This window comes from Syngnathus scovelli, chromosome 17 (genome assembly GCF_024217435.2).
Source record: "Syngnathus scovelli strain Florida chromosome 17, RoL_Ssco_1.2, whole genome shotgun sequence".
NCBI classification, from domain to species: Eukaryota; Metazoa; Chordata; class Actinopteri; order Syngnathiformes; family Syngnathidae; genus Syngnathus; species Syngnathus scovelli.
Window position 1 is genome coordinate 12,952,435 of NC_090863.1, and position 22,764 is coordinate 12,975,198.

Consider the following 22,764-nt stretch of genomic DNA (forward strand, 5'->3'; position numbering starts at 1 on the left):
TTTTTCCAGAAACAACATCGTTAACTTTGTCTCCATCATCTGGCGAAATACGAAATTTCTTTCACTACCTTGCAACTACAAAAATGAATGAATATCACTCGTTGATCTCAGCTTGCATTGACTACAAATAATGAGGCCTCCAAATAAAAAGTTATTGAACGGATAAAAAGGAGAATATGTTTGAGATTCATACATTTATCCACATAATTAGATTCAATCATATTCCAAGTTCAAATAGGAACATTTGTGAGTTTTTTATTGCGGAACAGAAATGGAAAATGAGACGCAAACTGCATGTACATATGGCAAATGCATTTTTAAAACAAATTCTTTTCTTTTACAATTGATCACTTTATCAGTTTAATTGGCGCATTAGCTATCGGTCAACTTGTGAGTACCGAACACCGGATCATTTTAAGGTTAGTGAGCTAAAATAATGTAAATTCAGCTTTACTTTTCTGTGTATAAATCATTATCATTTCAGTTCTTCTCTTGTGAGACTACTAACAGCATTACCAACTGTAAAATTGTGATGATGTTTTGCATCAATAACTTTGATTTGAGCAGAGCAGGCCTTTGAGTGGGGGTCAAAGACAATCATTAAAATGAACATTCTATAGCCTTGGAAAACCGAAGCTAAGATGCATTCATGAAACAAAAGGCACAAGTGACCCACTCCATAGGAAGACAAACATCTGTGAAACTACAGCAAACAGATCTGTAACATGTGTCTTTCTCAACGGGGGAATCACATCGGTTATGAGAAATCAACATACTATCGCTGATTTGAAATGAGAGGAAAAATGCCGCCTCAACGAAACCCAGAGTGAAACTTAGACATGCGGATCACTCCCCTTAATGCAAAAGAACGAAAAAAAACACAAACACATTGGCTATGTGAGGAAAGGACGTAGTACGTAGAGAAGATCTTAATTTGAGCAAGATAATGAATTGAGCTGATGATGTCATTGACTTCATATATATACAAAAATTATGGGAAACACTGCCCCCGATAACATAAACATCCACTCCTACAGTGAAATATGGAGGGCACTGCCTCCGATACAGACACACACTGGTAGGCAAAAACTACCTTCTTCATTTGCACATTACGGAAGACGCTGCTTCCAATAATGGCCGCCAGGATGAGAAACGCACACGTGAGCTCGAGTTTTGAGGAGGAGCAGCTTCAATCCGGCACCAAAGGCGAACTCACTCAGTGCTGGCTGTTGATGTGTGTACACTTCATTTAGCAGATGCTGCTTTTGTCATTTCGACAGTATAACTGTCATAATTATGAAAGACACTGCTCCCGATAATTATACATTTTCCATTAAAGGCAATTAAAAATAGATATAGTCATAGTGAACCCTGTCACTGATGATTAAATAAGATATTTCTGTTTCAGTGCCACCTTGTAATTGCCGCCCGCAATAGTGAATACGAGGATATTTCTTCGCGGTAAACACAGTTACCGATCGATTTGAAGGATGGCGAGGTATGCGTTAAAAGAAATGCAAAACACTACGCTATTGATCTCTGGTCTGTATATTTGTTTTGCGAGTCTGAGTCGAGCTATATAGGTGTTGTGCACTCACACTGGATTTTTGCGCTTTTTGCTAATAGCACCGAGCAGTAATCAAATGTGATGACGTGAACGCCACATATTTGAAATGTTCTTTAAATGGACCAACGTTTCAAAGAAAATACTGCGAAAATGTATTGTGTTGATTTGAAGTGTGTGACCTCAAAGAGATGAGGCAGCTCTACCTGGTATAGATGATGATTATCATTATTAGCATTATTATTGATCATGTTATCAAGGGAATAGCACAGGGTGAAAAGAATTCAGATTTCATTGTTAAGTGACCACATGTCCCCTGTTAATGCAGTGGCACAACCCTGAATTGTCCAGGTGGCCAAAGCAAACTGGTTGCGGAACTGGTCGACATCAGCTTCTGGGCTCTGTGTTCTGAGGGCGTCGAGATGGTTGGACAGCCCTTTGAGTGTGTGCGGACCAGAGCCGAGCAGGATGTGACGGAAAGGATTTTCTTTCGCCGAAACGTACGCTGACAAGAAGTTCCTCTCAACCTGCGCATAGCGACGGAATGCAGCATGAGCGACTTTTGTCAATGTGACCGACCGACCGTATGTTTTCTTTGTGCATTCACTTACCGACATGATGCGGTCATTGTAGATCCGGCACATCTCAATGTTGCTCAAGTCACTGTTTTGGATGTCTTTCATAAGGTTACGAGAGGCTCGACTATAAGAGCCAGAGGCCGACATCAACCACTGCACTGATGTGGGGACCAGGTTAGGCTGCATCTGGACACGTGGGATGAATAAACAAGAACAGTTCTGATTTGTTTTGCCTATTTCCATTTTTTCTTCCCTCTGAATGCTTGTGAAGACTGTTGGGAGTTGATGAAGGAAAAAAACACCTACCCTTTGTACGGTGTTGACTTTCCTGTTAATCTGAGCCACATGAGTACGAATAATCTTGTCATACTTTAACAGGTCCATCTGCAGCAGGTGGTCGTGGATCAACCTCAGCACTATGTGACCTGCAAACTTGGTAGCTGCTTCAGCCAGCTGCAGATGCTGGTTGGACGTGACAGCGATCAACCTCTCCTGGGTATCCATCAATGTGCCAAAATACGGATAATCCTAGAGGAGGAGCAGCCCAAACCAAATCCAGCCAGTCAAATGGCACAGATTTGCACAAGGATACCTTAGACTTGAGATATCGCACCAGGAACTGACTTACTAAAAAGGCGGAAGTGAATCGAAACGACAGGGATGGAATGCCGGTAAAGGCAATGAAAGGATAAGCGGCGTCATCCAGCTTCAGAGGTTCCAACCTAAATCGACATGAAGATTTCTCAATGTGGACGGCCAGTTTATACACTGGAAAAGTAGCACACAGTTGTGGCGTTCATAACAGTAAACATACATGTTAGATTCCCAGTTGCCCTTTCCAAATTGAGAAAAGAGGGACACAGCCTTGTTCTGGAGGCTCACCTGAGGAGGGGGAAAAAAAAAAAAAAAAAAAGCACAATTCTAATCTCACGTTGGGAACTCCCCTAAAAAAATACTGTGATGAAAAATGTACCTCTTTGAGTGTGCGTTCAATCAAGCTGTGCATCATCGGACTTGCTGATACTTTAAACCCACTGTGGCCTGGAAAGGGGTTTATTTATTTATTTATTTATTAATCCGGAAAAATGTACAAATCTGCACAAGTAGTAAATAGTCTTCAGGTTTGAAATGATAAATAAAAACAATGGTACATACCGGCAACAATGCCATCAAGGTTGATGTAAGAGAAGGCTTTTGTACTAAGAGAAGAAAGATAGCCCTGCAAACAAGAAACACGTCACGGTATTGAAGATCGCCCGTACCCAGTATCATTCCCAAGCAAACTGTTGCATGTCATTCTCACTTCCAGCCACTCGGTGGCGCCAACGCTTCCATATTCTCCAGCACTCCAACTAGCGAACACGATGCTCCTCCTTGGCTTGAAGCCATCTATTTAAAGCATGAAAAAAAAAAAAAAAAAAAAGGTTCGGCTCTAGTAGACTACAGACAATAAGCAGTGAAAGTCACAAACATTTTACCCTTCTTTAGCATTTCTGAGATTGAACGAGCCATTTCCAACAGAACACCGGTGCCAACTGTCGATGCGGCAAAACCTGGACCCCAAGCATCCCTCTGGGCACCGATAACCACATAGCGGTCTATAATCAAAACGCGGGCAAGTCGTTTATGATACTCAATGGGAACATATTAGTTATATTCAGTATCTCGCTTGGTGAAGAGAAATCTCGTAAGCACCTGCATCCACAAAGCCTTCGATGACACCAAAGACATTGTTGATCTTTTTCTCAGTAACAACGTTGTTCACCTCCACAGTAATGACATCGCTCTCGCTTCCAAGTTTGTAGAAAACGGCCCACTCCTCTGGTGCATTCTGACCCTCTAAATGTCTGTGAGAGAAGATGAAATAGATTTGAAGACAATACATACAATTGCTTGACAAGTGGCTGTTACATTTCAATATTTGTGTACAGGAAAAGGTTTGGACTATCACACAGTAATCATTACCCAAGCGGGTGAACTTTACTAATATTTAACTGTTTTCCAAAAAGTTTTTTTAAGCCTTACTCAAGAATGCTGGTGGCTGTGCGTGCTGTGATGGTTTGAGCCAAGATACTTGGCAGACCTGACGACTCAGCGGGTGGAAACTGGGTGTGGTTAAACGAAGGGAAGCCGGGGGTATAGGGATCACCTGAACCCAAATGGACCTTAGAGAACAAACAAGGTGAGGCAGATCAGCAGTGCATTGCACAAACAAGCGCATGATAATCTCTGGTGTCCAAAGAAAATCTCACATGTCCAAAAAGATGAGTGGTGGCTTCAGAAGGATAATCGGCAGGGTCTCGATAAATCAGTACAGCAGAGGCGTTCATCTTGGCAGCATTGGCTACCTGGAAACACAACACATTGATTGGCAATTATAAAACATAATTTAGTTTAGGCAGAGGGCACCAACCCACCTTTTCCGCAAAGCTGATCTTCCCAGCTCGGACCAACATAACTCTGCCGCTCATGTTGATGTTTCGGACTCGAAGCAATCGAAAGTCACTTTCCTGTCCATAGGAGGCGTACAGGACACTTCCCTGCGTGAGACAAAAAAAAAAAGAGAAAATTCTCCTACTATCACATCCAATTGTTGCTTTGCATTACAGACATTATCTTTCAATTAAAAATGATTTAAAAAAAAAAAAAGACAAATCCCGAGTAGGTACCTTTACAGTTCCATTAGCGCTATAGGACAGAAATCCTTCAGGGCGCTCTTCTTTGCCATTCTTGAAAATAACTTTGTTGGAGCCAAAACGCGGGCGATCCTGAACTTTAATAAAGTGCTCGTCCGTCCAGGTTTTCATGCCGTACTCTTGAAACTTCTTGATAACCTTGTCAGCCAAAGCTTCATCACCTGAGGAACCAGCCCGATGGTTGTCACTTGACACCTCACTAGGAAAAAGAAAAATGTGTGCGTATTTCGGATACGGAATTTTCTTACGATGGAAACGGTCTCATGTGGTTGAAATTCACCTGAAGGCAACCTGGAAGTTGGATGTACTCAATTTCTGGGCAAATGCATTCTTGACATCACTCCAGGCCATGATGGGAGCGGCCCCCGTCTCGTGCACGACGGGCACTTCAGACATTTCTACGCGGGCTTCGCAGCTGACGGGCAAATCGTTTTTGCGATGGACCATGTAGCCAATCAAGTACCCTGAAAGTAGCAGTAGTTCATCTCAGCATTTGCAAATAAATAGATTCTGTTTTTCGTTCATGTTTTACAAAACAGCCCAATTCCATTGGAATTCAATTTCCGTCGGAAGAACCAAGTCACAAATCGCGGCTTACCGATGATGAAGATGAGCAGGATGCTTGCTAGCATGAAGCAAAGGTTCTTAGGAGTGCGTCCAAATTTTGAAGTCATGTAGGACTTGTGATTGGAGTTATGATTGAGGTGGGCCCCCACTCCGTTTTCACCGACTTCTTCATCCATGTCAGATGAAAGCTTCATCTCCACGTGACTGTTGTCACCTTCCATGTTCTGGGTCAAGTTGAAACGTGTATACGAATGTGGTTCTCCATTAAACTACAGTAGAAAGAGAAGAACGTCATTTACTCTAAAATAGATGTTAAGACCCCCTCCGCCCATTCAACTCAATACGGTATTTGTCTGAAGTGAGCGAGCGAGCGCTGGGTGCATCCCTTTTGTTTTAAATAGCACGTTTGAGGGCTATTTTCTTTGCTCACGGATCAAAGCGCCACATAAACAAGACAAACCTGTAATAATGAATGTAAAAACACTCACAATTTTAGTTATTGTTGACCTTGCCTGGTCCATTGTTGCTTGATGGAACTCTAAAAAAAAAAAAAAAAAAAATTAAAAAAGGAAAACAAACATTAAATGTCCCACTGTAAGCTTGGCTAAGACACCCAAAAAAATAACATATGAAAAATGTTAGTTATTGTTGTATTACACAAAAATAATACCAAAGTGTAAGTTCATATAAGCGTCAGTAAATACGTTTACACTTTTTCATTTCTGGAAAAATGACAATAATGTCCCACTTGCATCAAACCTCCCCAAAGAAACAAACAAATCGTTCCGTTTTCTCGAAAGACCCAGTCGTTCCAGCAGACAAAACTGGTTTAGAACATTGTTCATTCTCCACAGGCTCCATGGGAACCCAATGCCAGAATGATACAAGAACTGGCTTCCCGCTCACTTGAAGCGACACAAAGAAAGGCTCAAATTGAACAAAACAGTGAGACCTGAAATGCTACTCTTCTGTATATTTACACTCATTTCCCAATTCAAAAGCCAAATAAAATAAAAGACATGCAAGTGATCACCTGAGAGGAGTAGATCCTAAGGTCAAGTGGGGAAAGTCATGTGAAAGCAATTTATACTTAACACCAACCAAGCCAGCAAGCTAGTATAAATCCACTGTCCCCATGTGAACTGTACAAAACTATTCAAAGTCATTTCAAAAATACGCTTGTCATAAAAGTAAAAGTTCACAATTCTTTAAAAACAAATTGTAATGCTGGTAATATACATTGCATTGCTGATGGACTGCATCTCAAACAGCTTGATCTTGAATCTAATATCTATTTAGTGCTGCTTGTTCCAAACAGACGGACGGACGGACGGATGGGCCTCAAGGCCACGTTGGATTCACAACAAAGTTGGCGGAACGTTTGTCAATACCAGCTGCGAGTCCTGTACAACATTGAAACAAAATAAGGAAGTAGAAACCAACCACAATAAAACCAGTAATGGTGTGAAAGGATCGCTTGGAAAATAAAGACATTAGCCCAGCCATGTGAATAGCTCCCTAACTGTTTCAAAGCATTTCCTCAATAAAAATGTGCTTGTTTCTCACCTATTTGCTTACCCCAAAGTCAGTGGTTAACTCACCACTAAACTTTGACCTTGACTTAGCGAGCAGCATAGACATTTCAATGAACACCCTGGTCTGACCCTGACGAAAGAAAAAAAATAGCCAGCAGCCTTGGACTTATCGACCCGAGCGGAAGCTTTTTCACAACATATCTCGGTCATCATCCTACGTAATAATCGTACTACGTGACCTTTGATCCACACAAAGCACTTCAAACAGGTCATTTGTGAATTCAATAAAGAGGTGTGTGTGCGCACGCGCTCCGCAGCTAAAATGGCAGACAGACTTAATGACTTCTACGGGCCAATTTATGAGCTCTACTGGAAGCTGGACATTGCGTGAGGAGAGCTTATGTGGGCAAATGCCAAGGGGACCATGAATGACCGTGGAAACTGCTAAGTCTGGCCTCATTTACTTGACCAAAGAACTGTCTTGCCAACTCCAACACTAACATAACACCAAGTCAAAGCTACACAAAAACAATTTACCTACAGTACTGTAATTCTGCAACACAACTGGAGTTCAATTGAGGTCATTACATAGCCACCGTAGTAGGCATCAAATAGGCCACAGGCAAGTCAACAAATACTCCACTTTCCTATCCAGAGCAATGCTTGGATGCTTTAAAAGGTGCCATGGAAGAAAAATGACCAAACCGGTTGGTTGGTTGGTCAGTTAGCTGGGAAGAGAAATGTCTTTAATCTTACATGCCCAACATACTGCACTTTAACCAAGCTAATAGTTTAATCAGATTAGCTGTTCTTTCACTTTCAGTTGACAGGCCTGCTGCCGTTGCCAATAAACTTTATAAACCGACAGAAATTGAATTCATGGTCAGAAACTACTTTCAACACTGTGCTAGAGTATCATCTTTTGCGATGACAGCGGAGTGAGGAGTGAGGCACGCTCCGTATCTACTAAGTTTCCTGAATTCTCAACTCACATGTGTCATTCAGAGATAGTAAGCTATGTAGCGTTACGCCCTTGGTGGGTGCTTGTTCGTTCGTCAGACTAGAAGAAGGCCGGTTCATTCTCTGTTTTCATGGTCAAGTCTAATTTTCTTGGTAACGCAACTTAAGGGTCATTTTATTCATTTTGACTGGTTAAAAAGTCTGAAAGCCATTTGTGAACTGTGATTTCAAAGGTTAAAAAAAAAAAAAAAAAGTCGTGTGGGAGGGACAAAGATGAGAGAAGGGGTGAAAAAGCCCAAGAGCAGAGTGGGAGTGGATGTAGGGGAGCACCAGTTATTGTGCAGTGGTAAATCATGTGAGAGTCACATTGGGGCAAAGCATGAGAAAGTAAGGGGGGAAAAAAAAAAAAAAAAAACTGTAGGACACAGCAAGACAGGCAAATCCCATCCTTTGGGAAGTCCAATTTAGTGGACAGCAGACTCGGGCGGTGACCTCAAGGGCCCCTTTTAGGGTGACCTTGGAGGAAGGAGCGCAGTTGGGACAACACAAAGAATTGCAAATTCGACTGTATTTGTGAGCTGTGTTTTGGCCTGCTCTTCATGTAACTAAGTCTAGTTACTAGTTTATGTTTCCATAACAAACATGTCAAGTTCACCTGCTGCTTGTCCAAACAGCATGACCTCGGACTCAAGCCCCCCCCCCTTCCCACCTCCTCCAAGTTGAGAAAATAAAGACCTGCTCTACCTTCTTGCTTGTGACCTGTAGATACAAGTGTGCAAGGAGTAATATCTTATCAAACAGCAAGGTCAGGAGACATCCACGAGATTTGTAATGTCTAGTGACACAGTTACCCCGGAGCTGGAAGGTCGACCGACCGCACAGGGGTAGCTAACGGACGGACGCACGCACGCACGCACGTTAGCTCCTGCATTTCATTGGGGACATGACAGACAAGCCGGCTTCTCCAAAATGCACCGTTGTTGCTTTGGCGACGCAATGCGTGGATACTGATATTGTTCAAGTTTCTACAACAAAGTTGAAGCGTTCTTCAATCTTTCGCATTTGCCAAACCATGCGCCAAGGAGCGCTTTCGACAGAGGCGCGCTCATGCATAGCTAGCTGATCGAAGAAACAAAACATTTCTGCGATATCATTGAAATATATTGACACATTAAGAACACTATCATGCGTCCAGTGCAATACAAAAAAAATAAAATGCCCCCTCACTTGGACTCGTCGTTGCTTACAGCACAACAATTTCTGCTTGATATACTTAATTGGTAAAAAAATCCTACCTTGTCTTTCAAACAGATCAAGTCTTCAGTGGTACTTTTGGACACCACGAGGTTTCCCCTTGTCGCTGCTTACTAGCTGCGGTTCTGTTAGCCGTGTGTCCTTCACTTTGCTGCCCCCTGCTTATATCTGGTTACACTGTGGTTAGTAGGGGGTGGGAGGAGGAGAAAGAGACCTTACCTTACTTTGACCTAAGACGAGAGAGACCCTTCTGGCTTCATGCTGGAAAGACAGAATGCAATATGTAAGGTACACTACATTCACATGTGCAATCCGTAGTCTGGCCATTTAAAGTGGAAGTCAAGTCAAAAATCTTTTCAATAAAATGTTCCTTCCACTGCATGGTGGGTGGCACGCTTGTTTGAACTCACTCCACAAAAATAGGGGGGAAAAAAAAACATCTTTTGACACATTACCTCGAAAAAGCAAATTCTTATGTATGGGAATCCTGTCTAAGTACAGTACCATGAGTAAACAGTCTTGTCTATAAATGTTGGCCAAGTATGTATGTCCCAAAGCCTTACTTTTTTCTGATGGGCTGGCTACCAGTCTCTGCAAATACTTCATTCTGGAATTGGGTGCAATGAAATCATTCAAATGGGTTAAAATTGGCAAAAGACTGTTTCACCTCAAAACTTGAACCAAAATAATACAGTGCAAGCCAGAATCCACGGAATAGTTGAGTTTAGGTGCAGCTGTGAAAATATATTTTAGGAGAAGGAACAAGAGGAAGTATAGACATATTTAATGTGATCTTTGGGTTGCTGACTAAGTCAGAGGTGTAGACTAGGGAGGGGTTTTTTTTTTTTGTCTGTTTATGTCCTTCTGGGTGTTCAGGGGGGGGTGGGGGCAGAGCTCAGGTCCAGGCCTCTCACCCAGCAGGCCTGCACTTAGGAGTGGGGTTACATTTGTGTCCTTTGTTACAGCCTGTTGTATCTTTTAACCTCTCTTTTCTATACACACTCTGGGGTATGAATAATGCTGGAGACAGACAGAATTTGCCCCTGGGATCAATAAAGTGTCTATCTAGCCATCTATCTATCTATCGTAAAATCTTGCTCATCTTTCATCTTTTCAATCGAGGAAAAAAAAATACATGAAGTGTGTTTATCGTGTCACTTTAGAATAATGTTTGGGACATAAGCACCCTCTGTTCCAGTGACCTAGCAAAATGTTTTGTAGAAAGATCGTGTGGAGAAAAACATCCCAGGGCCACTCTCACACACACACACACACACACACACACATGTATGCATGCACGCGCACACGCACGCACGCACACGCACGCGCACACACACACACACACACACACACACACACACACACACACACACACACACACACACACACGTATGCATGCACGCGCACACGCACGCACGCACACGCGCACACACACACACACACACACACACACACACACACACACACACACACACACACACGCACAAACGTGTGCCAGCAGTTAAGAATGGGCCCAATATTGAGTCACGGTTGTGTTACTGCAAACAGGGAATCACTGAGTCACCGCTGATTGGATACGTTTGATGGGGAGTGGCAAAGTCTTTGGCAGACTGGAAATAATGGTAAATTATTAGTTCATCTTTGTAACGAACACTTCTGTTACATTCTCTCGGTATCTATTTGCCGTCACCTATCGGGGTGTTCGATAAGACTTTTTTCAGACTGATACCAGTACAAGTTCTCAATTTGTGAGTAGTCACAGATACCAATCCCACTGGAACTTTAGATACATAAAATGTCAGCCAAAAACAGGTACAGGTGATTTCAAATTGCATTCAATGGTAAAATGGCCAAAAGAGGGCGGGGTCTCGGTCGCCGTCATGCATACCAATAGCATGAAATAACGCTGGTATCAATGCTGGTACTTGGTATTGGTACTCGTCCATCCCTAATCACCACGATTTATTGTTTCACCAAAACTCTTAGCGGAAAAGTAAAGCTTTAGCATCCATATTCCATCTGACCTGATTCATATACATCGTGGCGGCGCATAAAGGCAAAATCTTTCCCATCATCACTTAATGTTTTGAAATGATAATTTCCCCAACAATAACTAAATAGAGATGAATTTCTGTTCACTACTTTTTGAAACAGACAGTTTCACCCTCAAGATACTGTCTTGATTTAGGAAGTGGAAAGTTCAGCCGCATTCTTAAATGAAGTGTCGTTATAGTTTTATACATCCAAGGCCCGGAATGTGAAGCCACCATAGAGCTGTCAGAGAAGATTTAAATGTCTTGCGTGTAATCTTGACTTAGTACTCACTCAGAGGCTGAGGTCCAGCTTCTACTTTTATTTTCTGTTGTGAAGTCGAATTGTTAACTCGGTGAAATGTTGGAGGCCTTCACGTTCACAAACATAAAATATACAAAATGCATCATTTTGCCCCAGTCCAATTATAATTACTTAATTTTGATTGAAAAAAAAAAATAGCTGCTGATCATCACACACAACTGTCACACACCTGCAAAGGAGGAAGTGGACCAACCACAACAAGATTGCACCCAAAATAAGCAGAGGAAAAAGGTTGCTTTTAGCCTTTATGTGTACGTAGGCACAGATAGATCAACAGAGATGTGTTGCGCTTTAATGCATGCCGATATCATGTTTGGAAATGTCAGATTGCAAGAAAAACAAAAGATGGTTTTTGACTCATCTAAATCTCTGTCAGGGAAAACGGCCAAACGGTAGCTTAACTGTCACGTTTGTAAAAGGAGCACATACTCTTCAAGCCCGCCTTTTTCATTTGAATAGTATCTTTTTGGGTCCCCTCCCCCAGAAAACATCCTCTTATCAATTCCCCACCCACCCTTGAGTAAGAACAATAAGTACATAAGGTGACAGTTGAGACAAAATCCAAAAAGTAACGGTTTGAAGTCACTCATGGAAAAGTGAAACTTAATTCACTTTACACAGGTTGACGACATGTTTTGACTTACGGTATATGCTTTTGATGATTACTGCTAATGAAACCAGAAATTCACCATCTCAAGAAGTATTTTTAATAATGACGCTTGGAAATGTACTGTGTTAAGTTGATTTAAAAAAAATCCATCCTATTTGAATGTGTGCTACATACGTATACATAAAGTGCATGTCTATGAATCGTTGCTGGCGTTTATTTAACGGATTGCCAATGAGGGGCAAATAAGTTTTAAGACTCATCGGGAGACCTTTTCTAATGTCATGCGCGTATAAGTCAGTGGCTGACGGCATTATCACCTCGGAAGAACTGCAGCGGCTGATGCAACTCTTCCTGGGTGAGGCGGGTTGGGGTCCAGGGGGTTTGGTCGTCTATTTGGGGTGGGCTGAAGGCTAATGATTAGCTATCTGTCTCAAAACAGAGACCAAGCATCTAGCTCCAAGATACTTGTGACATCTTTGGTTACGTGATGACTCCCATTGATGGAGGAGCTAAACTGTCTGCTACTACATATGTTCTGCCCTAGGGACTTTAGCCCTTTCCATGCTCCAAATAAATAGATTAATAAATACACACGCTCGCTCGCTCGCTCGCATGATCTTTCTTTGGAGTTAGAGGGCTAGTAATTCATACTGCTCACTTTGAAGGGACAGAAAGAGATTCTATTTTCTTTTGCACTAATTGAAGCTAGGGCATTTCATTGTATCCTACAATATGCGGTGATTGCAAAACGTATACCTTTCAAAAGAGAACATTATTGCTAACGTAAAACTTTGTTTAGAATTGCTCAATTAGATATCCTAATGCTGTGCAAGCATACCTAACCCCCATGTCTGGTGAACAAGATGTATCTTTCCAGCTAAAAACACAAAATAATAGTGACCACTAGTGGCCGGAGTAAAGTACAACGGCTAAAACGGAGTATAAGGAGAAGTAGAAAAATATTTATTGGAGAAAGATGTTAGCCACACAGACGTTCAAAGGTCAATGTGCTTATTCACATTATAATACATTAGATGTTGTGCAGCCACTTACTGGTGCACACAAACACTTCACGCGCACACGTACGAACATGAACGAATGAGTTGAACTCACAAAAGACGACAGGATTTGTTTTCTTCAGTGGCTCGGTCGGAAGGGAAACGACATCCCGGTCATGAAAGGCTGCGCTGGGTACTGAGGATGGGAGTTGGGATGCGGCGAGGGAAGGGTGGCCAGCGGCGTGTGCGGCGCGGCGTGTGCTGGGTGGATGGGGTGCGAGGCAATGGGAGAATGGGACGCGTGAGGGCTGAAGGCCAGAGGAGGTGTGTGGATGTTGTTGTAGTACATCACTGGGCCTGACAAGACCAGCTGGAGCAAACTGACAAAGCAAAAATGGAAAACATTTAGACTGAGACGATAGCAAATAGAAATGAAGCGTGTTCAAAATTGGCTTTCTTACTTGTTGTGCGGCAGGCGTGAACAGATGGCTCTCAGGTCCTCTGCGAGAAGAAGACGACAGCACATGAGAAACGTGGCGGCAAAACCTTTACGCAACAAAGTCAATGTTCGTTTGATTCCTAAGAACAAAGCTACAATTAGTGAGGCAATTTCAGCAGGAAAGCAAACCAGCTATAAAGCAATCCGGGTATCTTGATAGCACATCAATAAGTCTTTCTTTTGCCACTGTGTTTTCCGTGATGGACACACGCACCTCTCGAGCAGAGCAAGGCGCCATTGGCCATGGCAACTTGCAGGGCCTGAGCCAGCCGGTCCAGAGCCAGCTGCGTTAACGCATGTATATCAGCGGCTGACGTGTGCGTGTGCGTGTGTTTGTCAGCCTGGTCCGATTGCCGAGAAAGGTCGGAGACGAGCGAGGCCAAGGAGTCCATCTGAAGGAGGGCCAGACGCCCAAAAATGCCTTTCTCGTTGAGTATGTTTGGCAGGAGCACAAAGACCTGAGAAAAGAGAAGAAGAAAAAAAAAAAAGAACGTTTGATGACATACTACATCTTGGAGCTGGGTTCTTTTACGTTGCATGACTGCATGTGTGTGTGTGTGTGTGTGTGTACCACACCGAAGAGATTGACTGACCTGTAGGACACTCAAATGCAGGGCAGAGAAAAGCCCCGTCACCTCCTGTTCATTCTCAGAACTGCTGTGTACGGAGGCCTGCTTCTTGTCCCGCCAGTAACTCAGTGGGGCTTTGACGCACCAACGCACCAGGCCCCCCAGAGGTGTGACATCAAGTGAGCTGAGTGGCTGGCTGCCAGACAGAGGCGTGTTCAGGAAGGTGACCAGGACGAGGTGAGGGTCATCTTGGATCCATGACGCAATCATCTGGAGGAGCTCGAGAGGAGGGATGAGTTCCTCTGGAGGACAAAAAAAAAGAATATATATATATTTTTATTTTTTATTTGATATCCAACCCACATACACGACAGTAAACAAATCTGATATTTTGCCATTCAACATCATGTCAAGCATGTTCCAACGCCCAGAACCTGAAGTGAAGTCATAGAGGGTGGTAACAGCAGTGATGAACTGGCAGCAGAAGCGTGGACTGGCACTGTGGATATTCTGTAAGGTGGGCACCGAACCCGGCATCATGCTGCAGTAGTCGTCCACCAGCACCTGAGCCAGGCGCACGCAGTACACACGGTGGGTCCTCTGGCAGACAGACACGCACGCAGTCTTTGAAAATGCATTTCACCTTCTTCAACGGGTGAATAAATCTAAAATGCTCACCTGCAGCCAAGTGGCAGCACATTCTAAGATGGGAACTCTGCCGACAGCAACCGCCATGGAAACCAGCTTGCTTAGCAGTCCCATGCGGCTGTCATCTGCCTGGTTTCCTTGGAGGCTGAAGAGGGCGGAGAACATAAGCTGACGAACAGTGTCACGGCTCTGTTCCTGGAAACAGCTGCACATTATCTCCAGAAGCTGAAGCTCCTGAAGTGCACTCATTCTCTGGGAAAAAATAATACGTTTATCAGCCATCTGTTCTGAAATTCACATGGCGCACATTGCAGATGCGTTCTGCCTTACCCTGGTCAATGCGCTTCTGTCCTTCGGTGCATGCAGAATGAATTCCTCAACCAGCTCCAAGGTCTTTGTGTCTACTTGGGGGGGCTGCCGACCCGATTGCACAAGGTTACTGATGTAGATGTCCAAGTGGTACAGCAGCTCCTTGGCAGCACTCAGCACATCGCGAGGCAATAAGGACTGACGGATGTCCCCCATCTCGAACTGATGGAGCCACAAATGGAAATTTACAAAGATTAACTCCGCATTCTAGTCAAACCAACCAACGATATGACTTATTTATACATTGAAATTATGTCGGTATCTTTTCTTGGAAACTCAGCCAAAGCATCGTTATCAAGTCTGAGGAGTGTTTTGATCATGTAACTGTGGATGATGTTGTGTTCTTCCAAATATGACAAACGAGTAAGTCAAGTATTTCTGTTCCTTTGGTAACAACTCTGATTCCCAGAGACAGTCGCTCGTCCTGCTTCAGCTAATGTTGCCGAGTCAAGCTAACGATAACGTTTTCTATTACACGAAAACGACTTGTGCATTGATTACTGTCATAGCAACAAACACTGTATTAAGCGAATTGAAGTACGATCTTACCTTAGGGTGAAACTCCCTCAATTGGTTATATTACAGAATGATGATGAACCGAGTGAATGGCAACTCAATGTCGCCGGACTTACTTCCGGGTACTACGGCAGCCTCTGTGGGACAAAACAGTTTCCCTTGACATTGTTGTTATTATTATTATTATTATTATTATTATTATTATTATTATTATTATTATTATTATTATTCACACGATATTTAACCCATAGCAATTGAAAATGTTTTTGTGAATTGTGTCAACTGTTAAGTATCAAAACATTGTACAAATTGTACCAAAACACATACTACTGCTTTTCTTCTGATGATTCGAACATTTTATCCATACAAATCACTTGGCCGATCAAAACATTGTACATATTGTATCAAAACACATAGTATTGCTTTTCTTCTGATGATTCGAACATTTTATCCATACAATCCATCACTTTGCCGCGGCATCTTCTAATCCGCTCTTATCGCGACGAGATGCGCGTGATCGAAAGCGTGCACGTTGTAATGCGCGTTTCCGCCGCCGCCGCCGTCGCTTCACTCTCTCGAGCACTTCAAGCCGTCCGTCCGTCCCATCAACTGCGTGGAGCGCTATCCCAAGCAGCACACAAGATGACAATCAACACCTTGGCTAGAGAAGGCTGGCACCGGGAACAAATGGCATGTTTTCGAAAGGTACGAATGATCTTTTTTTTTTTTCATGCATGATATATTCAGCGTTCGCTGGAAGAGTTCTCTGACCTTCGCGTGAGGTTAAACAGTTGTCATCAGCAAAATCCGTGATCCGGACGGATGACACTAAAAGAATACACAGAATCACAAAAACGATGAGAAGAGTTAAATCAGTTCAATTGTTCGTTAGAATTCGGAATTCACGTGACTTTTAGCGTTGAATTTAAATTGAAGCTACCTACTGAAATATGGAAGTAAGTTTAATGAACTCTAAAGTGATACGGTATGGTGATTTTAATCTTTAGATTTTACATTCTAAAAGTACGTATATGTACATTTTCAGAATTGAATGGGTTAATATAAAACCGTACAATAAAATCAGATTCCTACATCATGTCAAACCAACAAGAAAAAAAGCCAATTCACTTGGAGGCAATCATTGAGTATATTCATCGATAATGATAGCCATTGGGTTTTGCAGCAAAAACATGAAATAAATATGAAATATTAGCACATGTAAAGCACATGGTGTTTACACTCAAATACCACCAAACTATAGAGGGAAATCAGTCATTCAAATATAAATAGTTCTTCGCATGAGAAAGTTGGTACAAGCAGAAGGTACAAACTGAGCTTCTGCTCAGATTTGAATCCGATGATTTAAGCCCAAGGAGGTCTGAGGAGGTCACCAGATGGCATAAAGTCATGCTTAATGGATGGGAATCGCTCGACGGACAGAACGAATTCCCCTTTTTAGTTTGTTGCGGAGAACCTAACCTCCAGTGATGTGTCCTGCCGGTAATTTTGCCGCAGACATCAACCGTGATTGATAGCGGTAGACGGAAAGTAGTGCATCTTTACTTTATATTTGATTTATAACATGGTCATCAGAACCCTGTCAAGCTGCATAATAAAGAAAGACCAACGACATGTATTCTGGATGGTGTATGCACCTTCACTTCCAGATGGAGAAAGTGATTGTGGCCATGCAGGACCCGGACATGGGCGTGAAGATGAGAAACCAGAGGCTCCTTATAACAGTCATCCCACACGCCATGACAGGTGTGCGTGTGTGCTTAGAAAGGCCCGCCGCAGCATGTTTGTCCCAGTGCTCATGCATAATGCAGCCATGAATTTGGGAAAATAGTGCGCAAGTTTGTCCTCTTACTCCCTCTGTCTCGTGACTTTGCAGGCCATGACATCATCGAGTGGCTCATCCACAACTACAACATATGTGAGGAAGGTGAGGAGCATCTATCTATCTATCCATCTATCCATCTATCCATCCATCCATCCATCTATCTATCTATCAGATTGTCTGCATGTTCACTGCGAGGGAGGCCAGTGCCCCATGGCACCCCTCTCCCTCCGCCAGTGGTTGGACAAGCAGGGCTCGGTCCCTATCCCCTACAAAAAGCGGAGGTTCACTCTATTGTATTGTGTATGTCTTGTTGTATTTGTTGCCTAGAGACGGTGCTCATACTCTCCAGGTGAGTTGGGGAAGTCACATTTGTGTGTCATGGGGTTGCTGTTTCCAGAAAGCAGGGATAGATACTCCAGAGGATACAAGTTTGATTAACTCACCTGGCGACCTAACTTAATTAAGATCCTATAGGGAAATGTGCACCCCTGGGAGACTTTATGGTAGATCAACTCAATTAGAGGCTTCAAAAAAAAAAAAGTGGTGCATTCGCTCTTTTGTGCAGTGATGCTAAGCTAATGGCCTTGCTGTCCTTTGCTTGCCTTGTTCCGCCTCTACAAACATGGCCGCCACAGAGGCACACCTTAGACTTAGACTTAGACTCAACTTTATTAATCTGTTACCACGATTTAGTCTGTACTGTACCACAACGTCGGGGGTCGTCTTACATTCGGGGTCTAGACAAAGGCTTTTTTCAAACTTGAGTCTTGAAAAAGAGTGGGTCGTCTTATAATCAGGGTCATCTTATATTCGGGCCAATACGGTGCATTACATTTACTCTTCAGTTTACTTTCACAAATGGAGGGCTTAGTGTCAAAAATCACCCACGGGATTTTGGCACAAAGTGACAGGTGGTTTATGACCCTTCCAGAGGCTTTGCACCTTGGAGGCATGCTCGTGAGGTTCGGCTATATTTACCCTCTCAAGGATCCCCGATCTCTCGTGCTGCGTCCCGATGAATCACCATACCGCTTCCAGGTATGTTTTATTTTTCATCTCACTTGGCCTCCATCGATATTGATTCATTTGGAAGAGTCAGTTCGGACTGACTTGCAAAAGTTCACTTTTCTTTAGACTCCTTATTTCTGGACCAGTACTCGATGGCCTGCCACCGAGCTGGACTATGGTAAGTGAAGACTGAAATTCAAAATAGTTCAAAAAAGGTCGTTTCTGGTCATTTCCATGCTAGTCACAAGCTAATGGATAATTCAGTGGTAACATTCATTTCAATATTGATCATATTAAACTGAGTAGGTCAACAATTCTCAATCCGATGGGTATCGTAAAAGTTTTTCATAAAAAAAAAAAAAACATGCAAAAGGAATGAGTGCGTTGACGTCTCCAAAGTGTTTGATAACTCACGATGACATTTCAGCCACGTTTGTTTCTCAACTATCAACTTGACATCTTTCATGACTCAAAGATTTGACACTGTTCTAGTGATGATGTAACAAAGAACAAATTATTATCCGGTTTATCCCATCAGCAATCTACTTGGCTAAAAAGAACATAAGAAAACAAGGAGAGTTGATGGAATACGAAAAGGTAAGACGTACAACTTTGTTTGCATATTTAAAGGATCAGCATTTATGATGAAAGTCAGACGTTTAGCATTGACCCCTGCCTAGGAGCGCTACAGTCTGTTGCACAAGAGGATTAACCACACCTGGGACTTTGTGGTCATGCAAGCCAGAGAGCAACTCAGGTACACGCACATGACTAACATTGTGTGGGGGGGATCATACCATACAGTGCATTGTGTTGCTAACGCAATGATGCAAACACCAAAATCTCATATTGTGTTTGTTGTGCAGAGCTTCCAAACAAAGGCGGAAGGCTGACCGTATTGTTCTGGCGTGTCAGGAGCAGGCTTACTGGCTCATTAACAGACCACCAGTAGGTTCACTCTCTGTGTCAATGAATCTTAGCTTAGCCTAGCCTAGCCTAGCCTAAATACAGGCGAGAGAAGGTGGAAGAAATATGTGTGACCTTTCCTGTTTGCCTTCACAAACAGTCAAATGGAAAAAGCCAAACACATTGGTGTAAAATCTTTGAAGCCAAATTCAACTTCAATGCATTCAGCCTCCTGCATGAAATATTCAACTCGCCTAGTAAAAGCCTCAGCTGACAGCTGTGGAGAAACACAGAGGAAAATCAAAGTGTGAGCGGGGGACAGTGGATCATTCTATCCAATACATCATGACTCTTCAGATGTCATATTCTGCTCCTTATATGATCGTTGAAAGGAGAGAAAAAAAAAAATGGTGTGAGGCACCATTGGTTGTGAGGGGAAAGGGTTCCTGTAAGGGGAAGCTGAGGACAAATCTTTGGACTCCATCTTGCCTCGCCTTTATAAATTACCAACGAGGGCACGGGCAAAATGAAAAGGGAACTTAGGAATAAAAAGTCTGAGCCGGTGGCATGGAAATCCCTGAGCGGGTTAAGTGCTCACTCACATGCATTTGGTCCGAACTCACACTCGCACACATGCTCAAAGACAAGAACACACACATGCATTCACACACACGCGCACGCACACACGCACACACGCACACACGCACACACACACACGCACACACACACACACACGCGCACACACACACCATTAATGCGCTGATGCTTGTTGTTTTCTCCTTTCAGCCCAGGGTGCATAATGTGCTCGACATGGGTCTGGAAAGGCCAAGTAACTCCAATTTACAAGTCGTACTGGTCAGTGAAGGCATCACAAAACATTATCCTACTTACAGTTTGATATTTGTTAACGCCAATCTTTATCAATGCTGTTTTGTTTTTCCCGCTTTCTTTGCTGCTGGTGTGGTTTCAAAGTAAGTGTCAAATGATTTCCAATCATAATTCAAAACAATGCAAAACAATAATTATGTTTCTTCTTGAACAGATATAGAATAGTGATTTCTACAAAAGAGAGGTAAAGATCAACCATTTGAAGCCTTGATTAAGCATATTAAATAAGGATTATTTTGCACGTTGCTTTTACAGATTGCAACTTGTAAAAGGGCTCTGGGAAGAAACCGTGTCAAGTCATCCATTTGCCTGGAAAGGTTTGTAGCGCGCTAATGGGGGAGGGGGGGGGGGGGGGGGGGCACGCACGTGTTCACGTAAACACATTGTCAAATGGATGCAAAATTTGCTCCATCACACATACACAACTACACATCCACATAAAGAAGGCTTAGTGCTCTCACTAATGGATGCTTCCTGAGGCAAGTTGGAATTAAAGGCCATTAACTGCTATGATCCGAAACACTAATACAATAATACACTCTGAGTGTGTCCCTGTCTTTGTGTATGAGCAGTTTTTTGAAATTCAGCGAGCAGTACCAGCACCACGATCCCATTATGCAGGGTTGTCTTCCCAGCAATCCCTGGATCTCTGATGACATCGCACTTTGGACCATGAATTCAGATATGTGAGAGAATATTATTAGATAGAATATTATTATTACAACATAGTATCTGGTGCAGTTCACAATCAATATAGCATGATTAAACCATACAAAATAATTGAAACGACTCACATCCTAGTCACCAGAGTTGCCGATTAGTCAGAGTACATTTCAATATTAATTAATGTTCTAGAGTGTCCGTCCCCACACGCCTCCGAGTGGAACGTTGGAGCTTCAGCTTCATGGCACTTCTTATTGACACCATGGGGAGACGGGAATTCATGACTTACCTGGAGAAAGAATTTAGTGGTAAGGCTCCATTTGGTGCAACTTGTTTTCAAACTCTCACTGCATCCACTTTCTAATTGCTTGTTGCCTCCATACACGCCCAACATTTGTTTTCTTTCTCTCGTCAGCGGAGAATTTGTGTTTCTGGGAGGCCTGTGAAGACATAAGACATGGAGAAAGTTCCAAGATCGTGGAGAAGGTGGAAGAAATATACAAGTAAGAACCACACATTGACACACAAAAAGACGCTTTGATGATTCCCTGTCAGTGTCAATGACTCTCGTGAATGTAAAACAGAAACTTCTTGGCACCCGGAGCTGCACGCTGGGTGAACATTGACAGTAAAACCATGACGACGACGTTAGAGGGCATCCAACGCCCACATCGCTTTGTCATGGATGACGCGCAATTGCACATCTACTTCCTCATGAAGAAGGTCTGGGCTGCGTGATATTCCACTTTCGAATTTTTTTATTTGTGCATCTTTTAATCCTATTATGCAACATAACTAAGTAGCAGTGTCCCAGAATAGAAACCTGAGGGACACCACTGTGAATCTAAAATAATGTCGACTTCCAAGTCTATTCATTCTAAAAAATGGAATGGAAAAACTTTCCTTGTTGTGTGTGTGTGCGTGTGCGTGTGTGTGTATAGGACTCCTATCCCAGATATCTCAAATCTGACCTTTACAAGAACATGGTGGCCAGGGCTATTGTTCCACAAGAGACAAAGAAAAGGTGAAAACTCACATGCATCTATCTGTATTGCTGCACTGATTCCCTCAATGCATGTCCTCTGACCTTCACTTCCATTCTCCACTTTGTCAGCGTGTTCCCCTTTATGAGGCGACAACGACACTCAAGCCCCTCCCCTGCCAAGGCCGCCGCCGCCGCCACTCAGGAAGGGCTCGCCAAAGGGACTGGGCAGGCAGGTACCAGCTCTGCTGCAGCTGTATGATGCCAGGCTAAAACACAAAAACATAACAGGTCCACCATGCTGTCTTTCGTGTCTCTGCCATTCCCTTTCCATCCTCACTTGTGGTAGGATTTTCTCTGCCTGCGAGTCCTCCATCTTGTTGCACAGTACAAAAATAGCTAATGAGTGAGTGCACAGTTGTTGACGTGTGCTGGCTGAAATAATAACTCCCGCAGAGTATTTGTAGTCAATCAATCATGTCTCGCAGCAATAACATGTTTATTTTGTTCTTAATATTAACTGTCAGTTTTCACCTATTTTTAAGCAACATTATACCTTATGTTGCTAATTAGTTTGTATCGTGTATGTTTGTGTAAATCTTTCTTTGCTTGAGCATGTTAACGCCCCGATGAAACATTTAGGAGTTCAAGTTTGTCTTTGACTCAATCAACTAAAAGCGATTGAGTCACTGATCATGCCAGCTACTCCTATTATCTTTGCATGCATTTCTAATGAAACTTGCAAAGCCTCTAAAA

The 22,764-nt window shown here is 42.9% G+C and overlaps 3 protein-coding genes across 6 annotated transcripts; 1 reads left to right on the forward strand and 2 right to left on the reverse strand.

The window, feature by feature from the left end:
• Positions 1-229: 229 nt before the first annotated feature.
• On the reverse strand, positions 230-9,343 carry LOC125984592 (transferrin receptor protein 1). The gene is made up of 18 exons (XM_049746574.2): positions 9,196-9,343; positions 5,894-5,943; positions 5,437-5,674; positions 5,119-5,302; positions 4,812-5,037; positions 4,560-4,682; positions 4,395-4,490; positions 4,168-4,307; positions 3,838-3,989; positions 3,621-3,740; positions 3,446-3,531; positions 3,298-3,361; positions 3,116-3,183; positions 2,957-3,024; positions 2,771-2,864; positions 2,449-2,670; positions 2,176-2,328; positions 230-2,091 (listed from the first exon to the last, which is right to left on the reverse strand). The coding sequence occupies exons 2-18, from the start codon at positions 5,924-5,926 to the stop codon at positions 1,849-1,851; spliced, it is 2,310 nt and encodes a 769-aa protein (XP_049602531.1). The 5' UTR covers positions 5,927-5,943; positions 9,196-9,343; the 3' UTR covers positions 230-1,848.
• ints15 (integrator complex subunit 15) lies at positions 9,270-16,320 on the reverse strand. 4 transcript variants are annotated; one of them, XM_068648601.1, is made up of 9 exons: positions 15,752-15,861; positions 15,164-15,364; positions 14,864-15,085; positions 14,620-14,785; positions 14,210-14,487; positions 13,831-14,074; positions 13,579-13,618; positions 13,233-13,497; positions 9,270-9,415 (listed from the first exon to the last, which is right to left on the reverse strand). In XM_068648601.1, the coding sequence occupies exons 2-8, from the start codon at positions 15,356-15,358 to the stop codon at positions 13,257-13,259; spliced, it is 1,386 nt and encodes a 461-aa protein (XP_068504702.1). In that variant the 5' UTR covers positions 15,359-15,364; positions 15,752-15,861; the 3' UTR covers positions 9,270-9,415; positions 13,233-13,256. The 4 variants fall into 4 exon arrangements, with proteins under 4 accessions (XP_068504702.1, XP_049602565.1, XP_049602564.1 ...); XM_049746608.2 differs by lacking the exon at positions 9,270-9,415 and adding an exon at positions 16,176-16,320 and having other exon boundaries at positions 13,060-13,497; positions 14,620-14,749; positions 15,752-15,855; XM_049746607.1 differs by lacking the exon at positions 9,270-9,415 and having other exon boundaries at positions 13,060-13,497.
• On the forward strand, positions 16,226-22,411 carry rgs11 (regulator of G protein signaling 11). The gene is made up of 17 exons (XM_049746602.2): positions 16,226-16,423; positions 17,386-17,482; positions 17,613-17,663; positions 18,493-18,599; positions 18,696-18,747; positions 19,108-19,166; positions 19,250-19,326; positions 19,436-19,517; positions 20,262-20,330; positions 20,524-20,547; positions 20,619-20,680; positions 20,936-21,049; positions 21,219-21,334; positions 21,442-21,529; positions 21,611-21,749; positions 21,968-22,050; positions 22,141-22,411. Exons 1-17 carry the CDS (start codon positions 16,226-16,228, stop codon positions 22,268-22,270), a joined length of 1,548 nt encoding a protein of 515 aa, XP_049602559.1. The 3' UTR covers positions 22,271-22,411.
• The last annotated feature ends 353 nt before the right edge of the window (positions 22,412-22,764 follow it).